General features: G+C 44.0%; 1 protein-coding gene across 3 annotated transcripts in view; it reads right to left on the bottom strand.

Annotated features, from left to right (window-relative positions):
* The window catches only part of SNTB1 (syntrophin beta 1), a 232,108-nt gene extending 212,006 nt beyond the window's left edge, over positions 1-20,102 (bottom strand). Inside the window, exons 1-2 of one of the 3 annotated variants that reach the window (XM_004265352.4) lie at positions 19,984-20,099; positions 19,015-19,795 (exon numbers count right to left, since the gene is read on the bottom strand). In XM_004265352.4, coding sequence (XP_004265400.1) covers positions 19,015-19,588 — 574 coding nt within the window. In that variant the 5' untranslated portion in view covers positions 19,589-19,795; positions 19,984-20,099. Of the gene's footprint in view, positions 1-19,014; positions 19,893-19,983 lie in introns of those variants that run through there. The other 2 variants (XM_049700674.1, XM_049700673.1) reach the window with 2 other exon arrangements.
* Between the last annotated feature and the right edge of the window lie 858 nt (positions 20,103-20,960).

The raw sequence follows: 20,960 nt of genomic DNA on the forward strand, positions 1-20,960 counted from the left end.
TTGACTGAAATGCTATTCCAACCCACCCTTTTTATTACTAGGCTTGAGCTATCTGTTTACACCATGGTTCTCCCTGACGCAGCGCAAGACAAACTCTAACGGAAGAAAAGAGAAAAACATGGCTACTCTGTAGGTCTTTTCCCCCAGTGGATTGATTGGAAGCCCCTTGAGGACTTGCTTCTACCTCTGGAAGCTGCTATAATGCTCATTACACGGGAGATGCTCAGTCAAAATGTGTGGACTGAAACCAAATAAGAAACATGCATCATGAGCTTGGAAATGCAACTGGAATGGAATGAGTTAAAAAAAAAAAATCATCCGGGATTTCTGAAAGAACACCTTGCTCGGTGTGGAGAGTAAGTCTGGGAAATGTGCCTTCTTTGGCATAAAGAGGGGGTGGGAGGAAAAAGAGGTAGAAGGAGAGCCAAATACTTTCAAAGAACAACATTATGTCCTAAGGAGAGAGTGGTTTAACGGTATGCAACACACCTGTGCTTGCCCAGCAGTACAGTGATTAAGAAATACTGTTATCGCCTTCAAAAGGAAGTTTTCCGAAACATTAAATATGATAACCTCCTGCTGGATTTTTCCACTGCGACTGCAGTCGCCACTTCTAATCGTGCTGCTGAAAAGATAAGGCAAGATCTAAGAGAGAGGACACCGGGTGCCCATGAACAAATGCTGTCCCCAAAGGTAATCTCTCAGCATACAATCTATTAAGTGTTCCACTCAAGGGACCAACTCTAGTTCAAAAACATTTTTTTTTTCTTCCAGAGTCCTTGGCTTCTGATAACTGGAATTATGAAGATTTAGGCAGTGAGGGTCCGGGGAGTTGCGCAACTGCAACTCAGCCTGTTTAACTTCAAACCCCACTTTGTTTTAACTAGTCAAATACAGATTTTTTTAAGGTGATTTTTAAAAAATCCTATTTACAAGATTCTAGAACACATTAACAACCAAAGATTTAATCTCAATGTTAATGCTGCTGCCAAGGAACGAAAAAATTATTAGGTGTTTTTTCATCTTTACATATTTGCTATTTGAAGCACATGAAAGGACTTTCATAAGTGTGACTAGCTCACAGTGTCTTTCTCAATGATAAATATATGCTTCAACTTATTTTTAATATCGGTCAAGCATGATCATGTTTTTTTAATGCCGCGGAAAAGAAAAAATCCTGCAACTGGTTTAGTTATGGCAATAATAGGGTAAGATCCAGGCGATGAAACTTTTCTTCCCATATGCCTCTGTTCCCCTTCACGAAACCGACTGGAGGAACCAGGAGATGGCTGGTGAATTCAGTATTAAGAAGGTTAACTTCACTACTAGTTAGCAAGAAGCTGCAGAGACTTTGAGAAGTCCTTTAGACCATACAATGTCTTGCAGCCTGACACAACTCAAAAACTTGGAACGGAATGCTAGAAAGTTTTGAAAAAAGGACCTTTCCATCTCTAAATTTCTCCCACCATGCTCTCAGCCCCCACTAGCCCAAATTAATTCACAACAGCAGAAAATTTTCAGACCTTCACATAGAAAGCTCAGAGGGTCAGCCTTTCTTTTAAATTGACTAACTAAAGGGTCTTCTGTAAAGCCTTGGGTTACTTAAAGAATGCCATTTACTCATTCATTCATTCAGTTTAACTAGTATTTACTGAGTGTCTACTGAATTCCAAGTAATCCTCTAGGCACTGGGAATAGAGCCTCCAACAGAAGGAATCTGACAAGAAACCAATAAACAATATACAATATATGCACTATATATAAATATATACACGCACACATACATACATACATTTGGCCCTTGTATCCACGGATGTGGAACCTGCAGATACCAAAGGCTGCCTAGACTACCCCGTTTTATATAAAGGACTTGAGCATCAGTAGATTTTAGTATTCACAGGGTCCTGGAATCAATCCCCCAGGGATACTGAAGGCCAGCTGTACTAAGGAATAGAAGTACTATGGGTATGACATGCTAGAAAGAAATCAGGGTAAAGATGTAAAGGGGGGGGTTGTTAGTAATAACAATCTTGTTAATTAGTTTTACACCTACAGCATCAAGATGCCAATTCTTCAATTTTCAGATGAGAACTACTTCAGGTCACAGTGATAATATTAGGTTTTAGCCACACCTTCTGAGCAGCTTCTTGGTTTACTTGTATCTTTACAAAACCCTTTCTAAATGATCCACCCTCTGATTGGCTTACTCCAGTGACTCATGGTTTTGTCACTGGCTGGCTTTAAGGCTACAATGTTGAAAGCAATGTAAATTGGGTTCTCAGCTTTACCAAATCAAAATGCAGGATGCCCAGTTAAACTTGGCTTTCAGGTAAGCAGCCCAATTTTTTAGCCTAACTATGTCCCACGCAGTATTTGGGACATACTTATACTTAAATTTTTTAAATCAAATAACTGTATTGCATCCAGCAACCGTATATGTGAACATTTGGGGAATGACATTAATGATTTATTCCAGTAGCGTGGATATCAGGTTTTGACACAGCCAGAAAGTAGAGAAATTGCTTCCAAGTAACAGTACTCACAGCAAGGCTAAGATGCATGAGAGCAAAATTTTGCAGTGCAGTATGCATCATAACAGAGAGCTAGTTCCCACCTATTTCATGAGCACAGATCAACCTGCAACAGCCTTTACCATTGCTCAGCCCTACTGGTGCTGACTTACACACCTAGAGGTGATGAGGAATTTATTTGAACACTTAGAAAAGACAGATGGTGTCATCAGACATTTGACAAAGAGAAAAAAATGTGCTAGAACTCAATGACTATGCACCCACTCCTTAAACTCCTTGCCAAATTTTAATGGAATTTATTCTAAAACCTCCTATAGGGGGTGCATTTGTTTGCTAGGGCTGCCATCACAAAGCACCACAAACGGGTGGCTTAAACAACAGAAACTTATTCTCTCAGTTCTGGGCTTCAGTTCTGGAGCCCAGAAGTCTGAAATCAAGGTGTTGGCCAGGTTGGTTCCTTCTGAGGGCCATGAGGGAGAATCAGTTCCATGCTAACAATCTTTGGAGTTTCTTGGCTTGTAGAAACATCACCCCAATCTATGCCTTCATGTTCACAAGGTTGTGTGTGTGTGTGTGTGTGTGTGTATGTGTGTGTCCATGTCCAAATTTCCCCTTTGCATGAGGATACAAGTCAGGGCCCACCTTGTTCCAGTATGACCTCATCTTAACTAACTGCATCTGCAAGGAGCCTATTTCCATGTCACATTCTGAAGTATTGAGGGATAGAACCTCAACACAAGAATTTAGAGGGGACATATTTAACTTAAAACAAGGGGTGGAATCTGTAAATGTGTTAGAAAGACTGGAGAGGAAAGCCAAAGATGAAGGAGACCAGTCTGGATATGAAACCTGACAGAGAGAACCTGGGAAGTGGGAGGCTCCCAAGACCTGGGACCGGCCCCCAAAAGTCTAACTATTCCAGCCTGGGGGGACGGGGCTGATGAGGAAAGAGATGAAGCCTGCCCTGCAAGCAAGCACCCTACTTCTACCCAGCGTGGAAGGACGCAGTGGCAGACAAGAATGAACCATCTGTGTCCACTTCAGGCCCTGGCGCTGTAAAAGCATTCTGTATTGTCCACAGCTTTCAGGATTCCTCCCTCATTATGTGTGTAGCAGCACTTACTGTCCACAACACTCATTTAGCAAAGCTGTCAAATAGTGTCATGTGTGTTTTCTAGGTATGTTCTTTCTCTACAACTATATCAGGGAAACTTTCCATTTTCCCAAAATATATTTTATGTGCATATTTTACATTACATGCCCACACGTATATAAATATGAACATATATAAAAAAATTAAGCAGCTGAGAATGGAATTTTACAAATCACTGGCTGAGATTCATTCTTTAAAACGTTTCTTCTTGGGGCTTCCCTGGTGGCGCAGTGGTTGAGAGTCCGCCTGCCGATGCAGGGGACGCGGGTTCGTGCCCAGGTCCGGGAAGATCTCACATGCCACGGCGCGGCTGGGCCCGTGAGCCATGGCGTCTGAGCCTGAGCGTCCGGAGCCTGTGCTCCACAACGGGAAAGGCCACAACAGTGAGAGGCCCGCGTACCGCAAAAAAAAAAAAAAAAAAAAAAAAGTTTCTTCTTTCAGATCATCCTTCCACGCCTTATGGACGTTTTCAAAGGATAGACAACTTAATTCAGTACTTGGAACAGTTGTAAAGTTATATTCATTTTTTTCCCTGACAAATACAGATTGATAAACATACCATATTGGAAATACAGTCTCCTGTCATTTCATAATTATTGAGGCAAAGATAAATTTGTGGAGAGTACGTTTTCTGGCAGAATGAGAATGATTCTGGGACATGAGGTATAATTTAAAATAAAATGTACCCACGTAAAAATTGTAAAGTGTTCAAAATATATTTAAACCAGCAAATCCATTTCAAAATTTTATTTTCCAGGTGTTAGAAGGATTGGGACAGAGCATCTGGTTTTGTTAATTTAGGCCCCTCTTTCAACCAGGTATTGATAAAGACCTACGACATGGAGACACTGTTAAATAATTGTTGATCCAACACCACGTACATTATTTAACCATCTGTAAATCTTACCAAATGAAGCTGCTTGTTTCTTAGTTTTGCCCAAATCCTGCTGTTTTAGGGCCATGGCTAATGACCAACAGACAACTACCGATGAGTCAATTCTGTTCAGTTCATTGAAGTTCTTAAAGTAGACAAGGCCTGATCCCTTCTCTTATGATCATATAATCTATGCAGGAAGACAAATATATCATAATAGTAACCAACACACTTTGATACAATGCACAGTACTAGATATTGTACTAAGTTCTGTATTCACTCTTTCCATTCTCATATCAGCCCCACAAAGTACTATTGTTATCCCCACGTTAGCCATGAGAAAACTAAGTTCTCGACAGGTGAGGCTATTGTTCAAAAGCTAGTTTGTCCACTCTGCTCATGCCTCATCTACACTTTTGACCGTCCCTCTGAGACTCAATAGTTCCTTTGTCCCTGGAACAGGAATCGTATTATCAAAAGAGGGGCTTGCTGTTCATGTATTTTGTGCACTCCAAAGCGTCAATAAAGGAAAATCGCAAGTTCCAGAGACAAAACAGAAAAGAGATCTTCCTCCACATGGCAATAAGAGCCGAAGTTGCCCACCTTAAGATGACATTGGATTAACCCAGTCCACCACGGGCCCCACCACTCCTGATTGCCTTAGACTCTGTTTCACTACTTTACAGTTAATGAGCAGATCGATTTGGCCAGTGGTTCTCAGCCCTGAAGGTACATTAGAATCACCTGGGGAGCCTGTAAACCGACTAATACCCAGAATAAATCCCTGACTAGTTAAAATTAGGATCCCTTAGGGAGGGATCCAGTCATGAGGTTTTTTAAAGCTTCCTAGGTGTCTCTAACGCATGGCCAAGTCTGAGAACCGGTACTATAGGCTGTACACCAGTGCCTCTCAACCAGGGGCTATTTGCCCTCCTTGGGATATCTGGCAATGTCTGCAGACATTTTTTGTTATTATAAGTAGGGGCAGAGGACGCTACTTGCATCTAGTGGGTAGAGGCCAGGGATGCTGCTAAACATCCTACGTCACAGAAGACGGACCCTGCTCCCCAACAAAGAATTATCTAGTCCAAAATGTCAATAGCACTGAGGTTGAGAAACACAGAGCTCCCCTTTGGTTCAATTAATCTAACCTGTGCATAGCCTACTTGCAGGGACTGTGCAATCAACTAAGTGGAACTGCCAGCCTCTCTGCTAACCACACACTCAAAGAAATTAAAAATCAGGTAAAGGTGGGCAAAATTTTGCCTTACAAGGCTTCCCGAGGATAATATACTCCATCTTGATTGTGTCTGAACCAGCCTTTACAAAAGATTTTGGGACAGAAATGGGTCTGAGCACAGTACATCTTCCATCACGATTTCCTCCGAACACTTTTAAATCAGGAAATGAGGTTCTGATGAAGCCCAAGTTAGTATATCATGTCTCCTCTGCAGTCAATGTTACATGCAGAGAAGGCTGCTTAGAGTGAATACCTGCAGTTCTCTGCCTGGAGGGCATCTTTTTGGCAGGAGGGTACTTGTGACCCTCACAGAGATGCCAGCAAGAGTATCAGAGAGATAATACCCTCAGCAGTCAACCTTAACGAAATGATGATGGCGAGCTGGTGAATAAGTTTCACCCCCTTCCTCACCCCTCAGTTAGGATCTGATGCATTCCAGAGTGGCTTAGGGGCTCACGGTGGGGTCTTTATGGATTTGTTCCAATCACCGTCTTACATTCCCACTCTACTACCAGTGTTTTCTGTGATTCTACCCCAAATAAACTTCTTACACTGAGATACTCTTATCAGGCTCTGCCTCTCGGGGAACACAAAAATGGAACAAATCTCAGAATACGTGACACTATCAGATATGCCTAAACACACTGAAAAATTAAGTGGACAGAAAGGTACATCGAGACATCTGAGCCAATATTAGTGCAAAAAAGAGTCTTCAGGAAACTATTATTCATGGGTTCTTAGCAGCAAAGATATTGTATCCACAAAACAAGAGAATGCTATAAGAAAATGAACAATGAGACCAAGAGAATGTTCTGGAGCTTAGAGATAGAACAGATAAAATTTTTTAAAGATTCAATACAAGAGTTGTAGATACAAATCTAGTAATTGTTCATGAAAATGAACAAACATGAAAGAGAAGGACAACTGGAGAAAAAAAGAAAAAAAAAGATAACAACAAAAATTAGTTTCTTAGCGTGTCCATACAGAGGGTCCAACATCCAGCTATAAGATTTCCACACACAGAGAGCAAAAACGGCAAAGGAGAACTGTCAAATAAATAATACAAGAAAACTGTTCCAGAACTGACGTGTAAGAGCCTTTGGACCACAAACCCCAATCTACTCGGTAAATGGCACCCTAAATGTCTTAGTTATTTTTTTCATGACACTCATAGGCCCAAAGAAACACCTACCAATTCAATTTATTAAGCAGTTAAGTCCAAACAACGTAGTACATCTTTAAGTCCTAAAAACTTAGCACTTGTTGGGCACTACACAACTTCTAAAGCTTTGGAATCATGTGGATACTGCCACCTTCATTTCATGTGGTACTTATTTTTAATTTAATTTAATTTCTTATCACAGTAATCGCAGAAAACCCGGCTTTGCAAAGATATTCACATTATTGAAGGAATGCAGCAATCTAATGTTGAAACTCCCTTTAACAGTTTGCCTGGTATCCAAGAGATGGTGCTGTTTTCCTTGAAACTTTAAAATATTCCATGGTACCCTTGTGAGTTCACTGGGGCACCCTAGGATATCTTGGCACACAGTTTGGGAACTATGGCTTCAGCCTACTGCTGTCCATTAAGTGCTTGGAAAATTGATTACCAAAAGCCTCACACCAAGGCAAGGCAGTCTATACAACTGAGAATATCAGAGATAAAAAGAAGTATTAGGGCTTCCCTGGTGACGCAGTGGTTGAGTCCGCCTGCCTTTGCAGGGGACACGGGTTCATGCCCCGGTCCGGGAAGATCCCACATGCGGCGGAGCGGCTGGGCTCGTGAGCCATGGCCGCTGAGCCTGCGCGTCCGGAGCCTGTGCTCCGCAACGGGAGAGGCCACAACAGTGAGAGGCCCGCGTACCGCAAAAAAAAAAAAAAAAAAAAAGTATTAAACGTTTCCAGTAAGGGGCTTCCCTGATGGCGCAGTGGTTGAGAGTCCACCTGCCTTTGCAGGGGACGCGGGTTTGTGCCCCGGTCCCGGAAGATCCCACATGCGGCGGAGCGGCTGGGCCCGTGAGCCATGGCCGCTGAGCCTGCGCGTCCGGAGCCTGTGCTCCGCAACGGGAGAGACCGCAACAGTGAGAGGCCCGCGTACCACAAAAAAAAAAGTTTCCAGCAAAAAGAAATAGTTCACACATAAAAGAAAGCGAACGAGAATGGCCTAAGACTTCTCACCAGCAACCCTGAAAACTGCTGAGGGAAAATGACTGCTACCTCAGACCACCACAATCAAAGGACCAACCCAGTGAGAAAACAAATTAAAGATATTATCACATATTTACCTCCGAAACATTCTTTCTCAGAAAGCCACTGAAGAATGTGCTCCGGGGCTTCTCTGGTGGCGCAGTGGTTGAGAGTCCCGCTGCCGATGCAGGGAACGTAAGTTTGTGCCCCGGCCGGGGAGATCCCACACGGCGCGGAGCGGCTGGGCCCGTGAGCCATGGCCGCTGAGCCTGCGCGTTGGGAGCCTGTGCTCCGCAACGGGAGAGGCCGCAGCTGTGAGAGGCCCGCGTACCGCAAAAAAAAAAAAAAAAAGTGCTCCAGCAAAACTAGGGAGTAAACAAGAAATGAAGGTGATAGTAGATTCGGGAAAACAGACACAGGATAAAGCCAAGGACAACCCGAGGAAGATGGCCACACACCAGGCCAAGACAGAACCAGTCCAGAGTGGCAGGGCTCCAGGAGAAAAATAAACAGAATGGGTGGATTATTTGATATGTGTGAAAATCTGAAAAATAATTATTGCTAGAAATTTGATACATTAGTGCTGCATTTGGGGAAAAAAAAATTGAGCTAGGCATAAGAAAACTAAGCAAATGGAAAAAAAAGAAAAGCTGTTAGTAACTGCAAAAGACCTGATCATAGAATATTACTTGGCTGGAAAATGGAGCAATACTGACATTATCATAATTTTATAAACAGAGACTGATTTAGTCAATAATGGCTAAATCTGATATATCAAGAAATAGCAGTAATAGGCATATTATTCAGAATATTAGAATATATATTCTAGTATGTAAAAAAAAGTATTCCAATATTCTAAATCATATGCCCATACTGCTATTAGAATATTCTAAATAATATGCCTATACTGCTATATATTCTAATATTCTGGGGAACAGGAGAGAAGATATGGGGGAGGGTAGGCGAAGGAATGCTATAAACATGTAGTATTTTGATTTAGACAAATTCTAAAAATGAAGTACAGAACAGAGGACAGTATATGGATATCGCAAGCAAAAAAGAAAAATCATTAACCTTGATTTTCATTGCAGATGAAGGACATTTCAGATGAAAGTATTTGAAATGCAGGGCCCCAGATAGCCATGTAATTACCTATATTTTAAATTTCACTTTGCTTATGTAATCCTACTCTCAAGTCACCTTTTCTGTGAAGCATTCCTTTCCACTTCATATATCCTTAGTACCTTCAGATATTCCATAAGTTCTGTCACAACATTTACTCCTTTATAACTTTTTATTATTATAGAACTTATTGTAATTTACATAAATGTAGTTTATTACTCTACACCTGTCTCCCCTCTGGGGTATTCTATTTTAGAACAGGAATTTCATCTCATCCCTCTACAGATTTTTGCTTCAATCTACCAACAAGGTGCCACCTTACAAACATTAAAAGAAAAATTATTTTAATAAATAGTTGTGTAACAATTTTACACCATACCTCATCAATTCAAACTGCCCATTTCTTTTCATATTTTATCATCTTTGAATTGGGGGATGGGCCTTAAAATCTCTGAAGGTGGGGATGGAAACCAAGTTCTTGCAGAGAGTATTTATAATTTCTCCTATCATTCATCGGGGGCTCTCTCTATCTGAAAACACTTTAGATTATCTGCCTAAGTACTTTTTAAAACTCACACTGACATTGTATATTCAGACCTAAATATTTATTAGAACCAACCTGCAATTCAAAATTATTGGAGATATATTCTTCCTTCCTTCCACCAGTACCAAATTTGAAATGAGTGCCTTCGTTGTCCCTTTTTGTGTGATGGGTTTATTTTTCATTTATTCCTGCATTGAAGGCATAGCCCTTTGGTGTCCCAACTTTATGCAGGTAACCTATCAGACTTCCCATCTTAGACAGTTTTTTCTTTCTTCAGGGTACATAAACAATGACATATCTTCCACTGGATGGTCTCTTGGAGACCATGAAACACAGTACTAAATAATAGAATAAAAAACTAAAGTATATTTCTGACTTAGTAATGATTATATAAATATTTTACATTTTTTGTAAAAGAAACATTTGGGTTTCTTTGGGTTAATAAGATCTCCGCATTCCTATAATTACTAGAAAAAATTTTAAAGAGTTTTGAATTTTGCTGTGTAGGTTAAATCCCTACTTGCCTATTGTTCCTTCACAAAACACTCCTCTGCATATCAGCATTTTAAGACACAGTTCACATTTGCCCACTAAAAGCCACAGCACCCTACACTGTGGTTTGGTTGATGGAAAGCATCTGATGCGACTAAAACTCATCAGTGAAATACACCCTTGTGGGATCATAATTCACACCTGCGAGGCAAACGAACTCTCCTAAGCCATCACTTACATCATTTGGTTCCCCAACATGGCAAATCCCAAGCTGTCCCTTGTGCCCCCCAAAAGGCTTTATAGAACATATGATTGAACCCTTCATTTTACTTATAGGATTGAACCCTCTATCCAAAAATAATACTTAGATAAGCATGAGACCTGACATATTACACAGTTACTAATTATTTAGTGCAGACTACTGGTTCCAGGCAATGAGCTAACCACTCTACATACATAATCACTCTACTCCTTACAATGAACCCACTGATTAAGAAACTGAAGCTTGTAATTAAGTAACTTGCACAAGATCACACAGGGAGAAAGAGGTGACTTGCAAATTCAAGCCCAGACAAAATAAATCCAAGGCCCACCCTCTGAACCATTGTCTTTTACCACTTTGAAAAAAAAAACAAAATTGCGAAAGGAAGAAACAAGAGCAGTTTGAACAGCAATGCAAACAAACTGGACATGTCAGCTGCAGTCATCCTCAGCAACCCGTTACATTTTAAACAGAGCCTCCCACACTTATGAACATGCTAAGAACGACACTTCAGTCCACAGGGAGGAGCAGTTTTTAAAAGTACTGAGCTAAAGTACGGGTCATCCTTTTAAGATCCATGATAATCATTATTAATCATGAACCTGTCCATCTTGTCTATTCTGCGCTGGGAATGCGGCTCATTTGTGCGGGTCTGTTAGGATATTTACTTTGTGGTGCACATTGTATATTTTCTCTTAAGTCTCACTCTGCAGACCAGGGCTAAAGGCAAGCATTATTATAGATCAAAGCCAGTGAAGTGGGTAATGAGGTTTGGTACGTAAAACACCTGTTACAAATACAGGGGGAAATTCTGGCTTTTCTTTAACATGAACTGCTTTGAAATGCATCATCTGAAGTAGAATTCTTAGCAGGCCACTAGCTGCCAGAGAATGATTTCCCTTCGCCAAACAGAACACTGGTAGCTTTGGTTAGATGTCTTTCACAAATGTGGAGCCATGTGCAGCGAGTTATTTTTATACATACTTCACGGGGCGACGGCTAAAATGCACCACTGAACAAGAAGAACATCCCCTACCCCGGCAGAAAGAAGGAACTGAAGGACCATTCCGATCAGCTTCACTTAAGGAACATGGTCTGAATTCTCAGGCTGATACATAAGCTTAAAAAAGAAACAATTAAAATATCTAAGCAGAGAGTTTTCATCTCCTTGGGTAGAAAGCGTTCTTACTTATTCAGATGTGGAGGTCCCTGTGCCACAGCGGGGCAAAGGCAAAGTGGTTATAAATATAACACGAAAAGGATAATTAATTACATTTTCGGATCACTGTTAAAATCATGCCTGGCTCCTCTTTTGGGAACTTTCAAGACTGGTCTATGTTAAGTAAGTGCTTCCTAGGTTTATAAAGTCCCTTCTTTATTCCTCTTCTCTACAGGAAAAGGTATAGTTTTCATTATCGGATGCCAGATGTTTATCACCATAGTCCAACAGCAGGAGTGCTGGAGGATGGGAGTCATAAAAAAAGGGTCACTGCTAAATCCCCCAATTTTTTCTCTCCCTCCCTCCCTCCCTCCCTTCCTTCCATCTGTCCTTCCATTTTTTCCTTTTCTAACACATTTTAACAGCCTGATGTCTGCCAGGTACTATGCTATATATGCTGGGGTCAAAATCACCCTATTTGTCTTACTAATCTCAAGTATTTCACAGTCAGCCTCAAATGCCCTGCCTCCCTATTTACTGTAAGGCTCCCCAAATCAGAGGCCAAGGCTTATTCCTCTGAGACTTCTTTTGGTCCCCACACGATGTCTTGAGTTTGTGTAGCGCGCAGCAGGAGAGCTGATGGGGTGTTAGATAATCTGATTTCCAGCTCTGTCACTGACAGGTAACCTGGGACCAGTCACCTAACCCTCCTGTGCAAAAGGCAGATTGTAACACCTGTCCAAGCATCCACAAAGGGGTGACCTGGTGACAAAATCGTAATGTGAGTAAAGCCCCTTTGCAAACCTAAGCCTTACTCATGGAGTTGCCCCCAAGTATAATTCAGGGTCAAGTGGCCGTGTCCCAGGGCAGCTGGGTGGAAACAGGGAGCCAGTCATTTCACTAAAGCCCTGCCAACCTCATGCTAGAAGCACCGCCCTAGAGAGCGAGCTTCTTGAAATGTGAAACCGAGCGTGACATTTCCCTGCCTAAAACACTTCACCCTCAGAATGAAATCCAACTCTGTAACAAGGCTTACCAGCCTTGCCCCCTGCTCAATTCTCTGGTCTTTTTTCAGTCTTGCCCTTCATCAAGGTCTGAAGGTCACATTCTACCCACTCAGCCACACTGGGCTACAGCTGATGGCCAAGCTCTTTTTTAGGCTGCCCTGAGGCATTTGCCTTCCCTAGCCCTAGAGGGGCTCAGCTGCCCTTCCCGCGGGAACCCACAGCATCCCATAAAACCCCGCATGTTGCCCTTTTCACTCCATCCTGTAGTTGCCTGTACGGTGCTGATCCGGTGCTGATCTGTGTCTGTCACTCAAATGTTGCTTCTTGAGGGCAATCCCCTAGTGGCGTATGGCACATAGAAGACACGGAATAAATAACTCGTTAGAGGCATAAATAAATGAATGAATGAAGAACTCTTTTGCAGTGAGACAGGAAGTGATTCTTTACTGTGGTTCCGTGTATTCATGAAGTCCTACCTGGGAACTCTGCACCATTATGACTTTAGCAAACCAGATGTGGTAGCAGAAAAATTATCCCTCTCCACCACCCCCTGAAAAGAAGATGCCTAGCCTCCAGATCCTGTGAATATGTTACCTTACATGGCAAAGGGGAATTAGGGTTGCAAATTGAATTAGGGTTGCTAAACATTAACTTTAAATGGGGAGATGATCCCGGATTATCTGGATGTGACCAATGTAATCGCAAGGGGCCTTTAAAATGCAAGACGGAGGTATAATAGAGGTTGGAGTGATTAGAGGTGAGACGGACTCAAACTGCTACCCCAGGCTTAATGGAAGGGAGCCATGCGTCAAGGCAGGAGAGTGGTCTCTAGAAGCTTCTGGAAAAGAGCCTCCAGAAAGGAATGCAGCCCTGCAGATACGTTGATTTTAGCTCAGTGAGATCAGCATCGGGCTTCTGACTTTAACAGACTGTAAGATAGTAAACGTGTGTTTTAATTTACCAGGGTTTCTAGTTATTTGTTACAGACATAGTAGAAAATGAATATTTCAAACAAGAAAGTAGAAGAAAGGCCTCATAAAGACAAATCATTCCACCTCTTGGAGCTTCACTTTCCCAATCAACAAGTCAAGGATAAGCATCCCTAGTCCGCTTATTTTATACAGCTGTTCATGAGGATCAAAGGCTTTAAGGCTTGTGCTTCAATCTCAGCCTCAGCATTTATTCACTGTGTTTCTCTGGCAAGTGGCTTACTTGATCTGGGCCTCAGTTTTCTTATCTGTAGAATAGACATACTGATAGCATCAGGGTATTGTGAGATACCACTGATTTGGTCCACGTAAAGTGCTAAGAACAGCATCTGGTACAAGGTAAATATTATATAAGTGTTAGGTACGATCACACGTGTAAAAAGAGTTTACAAAAGGTTAGGCATTATAAAGTAGAATTAGCATTCTTACAGAACACTGGTTCTTAAGAGGTTGGTTCTTGCCCTTCCCCAATAGCAGTTCATAAACTTATGGAGGCATTTTGAGGTCAAGGTGGGTCATGCTGGCATACGACTAGCATTTAGTGATAGCCGCCAGGGATCCAAGACACCTTGCAACATCTGAGCCAGTCCTTCACAGTGCAAGATTTTTCCAGATCCCAAGTGATACTACATACCCCTACCCATCTTCATTTGTAGCTATGCATCGATAGTAATTTTACATACAAGTCCTAGCATCTACCTCCTTCATTATGACCTCTGGTGTAGTTGTACAATGCAGTTATCTGTTGAAACATATTTTTTATAATTCACTTCATTTCTCCATTTTTTCATGTTAATAATAGGGTATTATTTTGATTTTAAATTTAAATTAGAGTTAGGTTATATTTATGAAATTCATTTCATGATAATAAAAGGGGTGTTAGAAAGATTTGTTAATAAAAGTGTGTTGGGTCTGAATTTATAAGTTATGAAGTGAAATAAGGTTTAGAGATGGCTTACTGCAGCTTTCTAGCTTTCCAATGAAGAAAATTAAGGTCCAAAGAAATAAAGTATATTGCAAAAAGTGTAATTATTAGTTAAAAGATAACTCAAGTTTCAAGATTCTAATTCCAGGGTTCTTGGGTATTCTTTAAGAATCTGTACATCCTAAGTAAATTAATATTCTTTAAACTTCAAATTCTCATCTAATCCTGAGATTGAGTGCCAGCAAAATCACTGCCCTTCCCTTGCACCCTGCCATCTCCCTGCCCCATCATCCCTACTTCCACCACTGGAGAAAGTGATTATGAAAGTGATATTTTAGATGATCTCAGCAGACAAGCATTCCTGGGAGTAGTACTGAGGGAGGAACTCTGATGGAGAAGGTTAATGCCAACAACTGTCTCTGACTTTCTCCTTTGCGTTTCTATTTTTTCTAGTCTAGTTCCATAAGTGACCTCTGTACCCAAGGATAATTCTGTCCCCCCCTCACCTCCACTTCCAGAACATTCTGCACTCCTTGATCTCAACAAAGTTCTGAAGAAACCAATTTTATTGTCGCTTCAGTTACAAAAAGGTTGATATAGGCCAAATTATGATTTTACTATTAATATAAGGGCAAAAACCTCTTCCCCCACCCCCCCTTCTGTACCCAAAGCTGCCAAAGACGTCTATGCAGGTATGCCCTGCCCAACTCCACAGGGTGCACCCCTGGAGTTGTGAGGTTGAATATCTGCATGGCTGAATGCAGGGTCCCTGTTCCCACCTCCCTAAAATGGGAAAGGAGTTCACAGTGTGAAGATTTCTGATCTTAACTTTGATGCACGTTTGGTTTAACACTGACTTCACTGGCATAGTTTATTCACTCTTTAAGTCTGAATTGCAATTTCGTCTCTTTGCCCGCCATGTGTTTAATGATGGAGGCTCAGTCACATTGTAAATTTGGGCCATATCGCAGCAGCTCCCTCTTGATAGCCAGACACTTGGTGATGAGGGCTTTGAGACTCAATCCTCTTTCCTGTCTCTCCCTTTTGAGCGGTCCACACAATTGCTGTTTCCTGCTCAAAGCCGTCCCAAGCATGTCAGCACATTCGAGTAGTGGGGAAGGACATCTTGAGCCCAATAACTGATGAAGCTTCAACTGATTCAAGCACGCAGTTGAAGCAGAAGCTCAGAGTATCAATTTCACCTGGAGGTTTTAAGTATGAGCTTTTAAGTCTGATAGACCTGGATGCCTTCTAGCTCTGGTAGTTTATGCAAATAACCTGTAAACTTTAAATGTGTAAAGTCTGTAAACTTTAGTTTCCCATCAGTAAAATAAGCAACAGTAGCACTAACCTCATGGGGTTACCAGAAGTGTACACGAACAAATATAAGTAAAACCTGGCACATATTAAGTGCTCAAGAGATATTAGCTGTTGCTGTGATTCTCTTTTCCCAGAGCAAAGGTCTCCTAACATTACAGTTCTATAGTACAAAAACAACAACAAAAAAAAAAACAATAAAAATTAAAAAATATAAACTCTAGTAAAGGAATAGGAAAGGTGTGTCCCTTAGAAGGGGCAATTTCATCTTCATGTGAATTGTAAAAATAATCACAGCAGGCATTTGATACATTCTGTCCTGCCCCCCTCCCCAGGCCTTTTTAAATTCTCAGAGTGCTCTTCCATACAGCAGCCCAGTAAGTAAGCATTTCTTTATTCTCATTTTTCAGAAAACACTGAGGCTCAGGGAGGTTGACATCCTTCTGTGGCAGAATCTAAGACTAGAACGCTGGCATTGAAATTTGCTGGGCGGGGTTTCATTTCACAGGATGTACCATTAGTAGAGGCAGTCAGTCTCCACTAGGGGGCGCATGTCATGTAATGGGGGTCATATTGGCTGCGGTTGAGGGATGAAACTAGTCTCCAACCGCTCCCTCAAAAATCATACAAACCAAAAAAAGCAATCTAAATAGAAAACAGTGTCTTTGCCATATAAATATATCTTTAATACATCTCCCTTAGCCCTCTGGTCCAACTAGATTACATCAGCAAAGACTTTCCTATGTAGAAATTCTGAAATCAAGATGGCATTTCAGTGCAGTAGCAAGTAGATAGGTGATTTTATTTTATTAAATTTTTTTCAAGATTTTTTTTTTTGATGTGGACCATTTTTAGTCTTTATTGAAGTTGTTACAATATTGCTTCTGTTTTATGTTTTGGTTTTTTGGCTGTGAGGCATGTGGGATCTTAGCTCCTGGACCAGGGATTGAACCTACACCCCCTGCATTGGAAGGCGAAGTCTTAACCACTGGACCGCCAGGGAAGTCCCGATAGGTGATTTTAAAAAGCCCTTCCCGTGATTCTGAAAAGCACCTTCAGCTGGGAATCCCTGTACTAGGCCAAGCTACAAAAGAGAGGTTGTGTGCTGTTTGATTTGATGATACATGATCATTCCCACCTCATTTCGGACCAATACTCTCAGAAGAAGAGACAGTGTTTTTTTTTTTTGGGGGGGGGGGTTGGGTTTCTTGCTTATCTTAATAGCAGTCAATTTCTGAAAACTCAGGCTTGGAATAAGACTGCTGCCCAAAGCCCAGGTGGGTCGTGTCTAAGAAGCCCATAGGTCTGCCCCTAGAGGTCTTGCCTGGAACACACAACAATCCGTTGTAAGAATGTTACCTTCAGAGATTTTTACAAAGCTCACTTTTCAGTTGCTGCACCAATAAAGTCAGACAACTGCTTGACTTTTTTTCTTTGTCTAAGTTTATTTTAAACTGTAGCGAGTCACATTTTCTTCCTCTTTTGGGGTGAGAGAGTTTTTTTTTTTTTTTTTACTTCTTTGCTAAATCACTATTCATTAAAGTGAAACTGAGGAGAAGAAGAGACATAATGAAGGGCAGTGCCTGAAATAGAAGCCACCTGCCTGTGTGCCCCCTGATATTTTGCAGTAAATATTACAAGCCAAGCAGGTATTCAGCCGTTTATAGTCCAAACTACACTTGCTCCAGATTCCGCCTGCCCCTTGTCACAGAAGCCGACACACACTTGAATCAAGAAAACTTTTTTTGTTTACTTATGTTAACCATAAAGCCAAAGCAAATAGCCTTCCACTTTCTGGATCCTGGGTAGCAATTAAATATGAAGACATCACAAATCCTCTAGACAAATAAGGGGGGGGGGGGGGGACGTGTATTCTAGGCCAGGATGTGGGCCATGTACCAGAGAGTTGCATCAGCTGTTACAGGGAACAGTTGGTTTCCCAACTTCGAACTTTCTGGGTTTCACACACCAGCACCACAACTGATGAGCAGGAAATTGACTTAAGTTCTTAATTTAGGCTTAAATCAACCACCTGGTTTACAAGGTCTCAGTTGAAACATTGTTTCAATGGCCATGGGTTCATTTATTCGTTGACTCAGCAAGCATGTCATGGAGCTCAAGGGAGATGACCCAAACTAAATCAAAGACCCCAGATAACTCAATCTACAGCAGGGGAAAAGCTGAATAAATAGATATTTCCATGACATTAGTGCTGAAAGAGCTATGTACAAAGCAAGCTAAGGGGCAGAGTGGCAGGCATCCAGTGAAAAATGCAGCTGTAGTGGGAAAGGAGAATGCGTCATCCCCTTACCACTGCCCTTCTGCCCCACGTAACGCCCCACAGTCACAAAAGCGCAGAAAACGGTGCTACCTATTCTGCTCACATTCGGTAACTAGGAGAATGGGGACATAAGATCGCAAGAGAGTAGTTTCTAAGACACCTCACACGCAGGGGAAACTGTTTACAAATGCAAAGTTGTTTCCACATCACTCCGGGGGAATGGAGGGGAAACACCGGGGGAAGATGCAGGCAGAAACACCACTTCACCAGCCCTCCACCGGAGCAACCTGGAATCCAGAGGCACCGGCCAAACCCCTGGCAGCAGAAGTGAACTTTTGCATACAGCTGCACCTCAATTCCCAGCCCTGGGCACAGCTCCCGAGCCAGAAGCCCAGTTTCCAATTTGAAAGGAGGAAATCGGGAAGGGTGGTGGGAGTTCTAGCATTCACACGTTGCCACCCCTCTCTGGCCCCTTTGAGATTCAACCCTTTTTTTTTAGCTGGGCAGCCCAGGCTCCTGAGAAGAAAATTGTGCCAAAGCAGAAAACTGTCAGAGTTGCTATTACTCAGTGAGCTCGCTTCGGAACGCGGGCGCGTACACTTCATTGCCAGTTTCACTTCCAGCCCCTACACAAGGATTTTGCGCGGATAAAAAATGAGTCAACATCACTACGCCTCCGACCCGGTGCTCGGCACAGAAACCCTCTTCGCCTAGCCCTTTCCTACACCCCTGACGGGTCAACGCCTGGGACAACCCTAGGGAGGGAACAAGTTGCCCCCAGGTGGGCAAAAGTTGTCAAAACTCCGCCAGCAGCGCGCTGCGGCCCCCTGGTGGGTGACAGCAAGCGGGTGGGTGTGAGGATGCGGCTGCGGTGGGGCGGGGGGGCGTGCGCTGCGCATCCCGAGCGGCCCGCCCGGCGTTAACCCCTCACCTTCCAGCAGCACTTCCTTGCCAGCGCGCTTCAGCGCCTGCACCGCCTCGTCGTGGGTGGCGTCCCGCAGGTCGGCCCCGTTTACGGACAGGATGGCGTCCCCTACGTACAGGGCTTGCGTTTGGTCCGCCGCCAGCCCCTTGAAGATCTTGCTGATGAGGATGGGCATCTTGTTCTCCTTGCCCCCCTTGATGCTGATGCCCAGCCCGCCCAGCTCCTGCTTCAGCACCTTCACGCCGCGCTTCTGGTTCGAGATGGACTCGGGCACCTGCTCGGGCAGGTCGGTGAAGGCGGTGCGGACCCCGGCGGGCGAGTCCGGGGTCTGCGCGCCGCCCGCGCCTGGGTGCCCCGCGCCGGCGCCCCTGCAGAACGAGCCATTGGTGGCGGTCCCGATGCCGTTGTACGCCGCAGCGCCCTCCTCGCAGCTCAGAACCAGGGCGTCCTCGCTCAAGTTCACCAGAACTTTGTGCCAGCGATCCCGCACCAAAACTTCCAGCAGCCCGCTCCGCTGCGCTCGGCCGCCTCCCCCGCCGGCCGGCCCGGCCGCCGCTGCCGCCGCCGCCGCTACCGCCATCTTTCCGGCATTCTTAAAATGCCATGTGATTGCAAAAGGGGGGAAAAGTGGGGAAGGGTTGCGGGGGGGAGCAAGGAGAGCGCGCCCCGCAGGGAGGAGGCGGGACGCGGGACTCCACTCCGGGACTTCGCCAAAGCGCCCTGCGCGAGTTGGCAACCGCGGTGCGGCCGGTTCCCCCTGGCCTGATCCTGGGCGGGGTGGAGCAACCTAAAAGAAGAAGGAGAGACAGAAACAGGAAAGGGGAAAAAAACCAGCTGCCAGTGGCAAAACCCCAAACCGAGGGGAAGCCGCGTAACGGCTAAGCGCCGGCGAGGGTCGGTAGGGGGAGTCGCTCCCGGGGAAGGGCGAGTCGCTCCCGGGGAAGGGCGGGGACCCAGCGCCCGGCGGCCGCTCACCTGTTCCAGCCGCCGCAGCCTCGGCAGTCACACGCCGCGCGCCCGCTCGACCCTCCCCGCCTCCCTCCTCCGAGCGCACGTCGCCGCAAGGACAGCTTCCCCTCCACCCCGCCCCAGGCGTCTCTTCTCCACCCGTCCTTCTCCGCGGGCGCCCGCACCGCACGTTGGCGTGGTCTGTGTGTCCTGCGTTGGTCCCCTGCCTGATGCTCCCAAGCCCCCTCCCCTTTCACACCCTCTGTAGAATCGCCTCTCAGTCCTACCCCCCAGGGGTGTCTAGATTCAAATCTCCTCCCTCTGGCTTCCTCAAACCAAGTCTCGGCTTCTCCTGCTGAGTTCTTACCTGTCTCTCCTTTTCGCAGGGACTGTCAGGTAGACTCAGGCAGAGGCCCTGGGTTCCCTGAGAGTCACGAGGGAGGGCTGTCCCAAGACCCCAAAATGAAACGTCAGCATAACCCGACTGCGGGAAACTTCTTTTTAAATGCAGGACATCTTTCTGCCGGGTCTCTGGAGAGGTGTCTTTGCTGGCTGGGGTTTTTAGCAGGTCGCTGCCTGCCCCAGACCCCAGAGACAGATGTTCTTCCATTTCTAGCACATTATATGCTCTCTGCTTCTGACCTATCTTTTTTTTTCCCCCCAGTGCCACCCAAATGCTTCCTGTGACGTTCTCTTTCTTCCCGAGATCCAATATAGAAAGTCCACCATTTAAGAACTCAGTTGCAATGGACTGTCTCTCAAAAGTTCCTTTATGAGTGACATATGTGGAGCTCTAGCTGTATTTTTCCTGGGAAATTATATTATAATCATTGGTTACTTTCCCAGGCCAATGCGGAAATGCCAACATAACCCATGTCTTAGATGAACCTCCCAGAACCCTCCTGGTCCTTGAACCTCTCAAGTTCTCCCCGACCCTAAGCAGGTCTCATGGAACTCTGGAAGTGTTTCACACTTCTCCTTTCCCTCCTTTTCCCTCCTCTCTC

This window comes from Orcinus orca, chromosome 17 (assembly GCF_937001465.1).
Source record: "Orcinus orca chromosome 17, mOrcOrc1.1, whole genome shotgun sequence".
Classification (NCBI taxonomy): Eukaryota; Metazoa; Chordata; class Mammalia; order Artiodactyla; family Delphinidae; genus Orcinus; species Orcinus orca.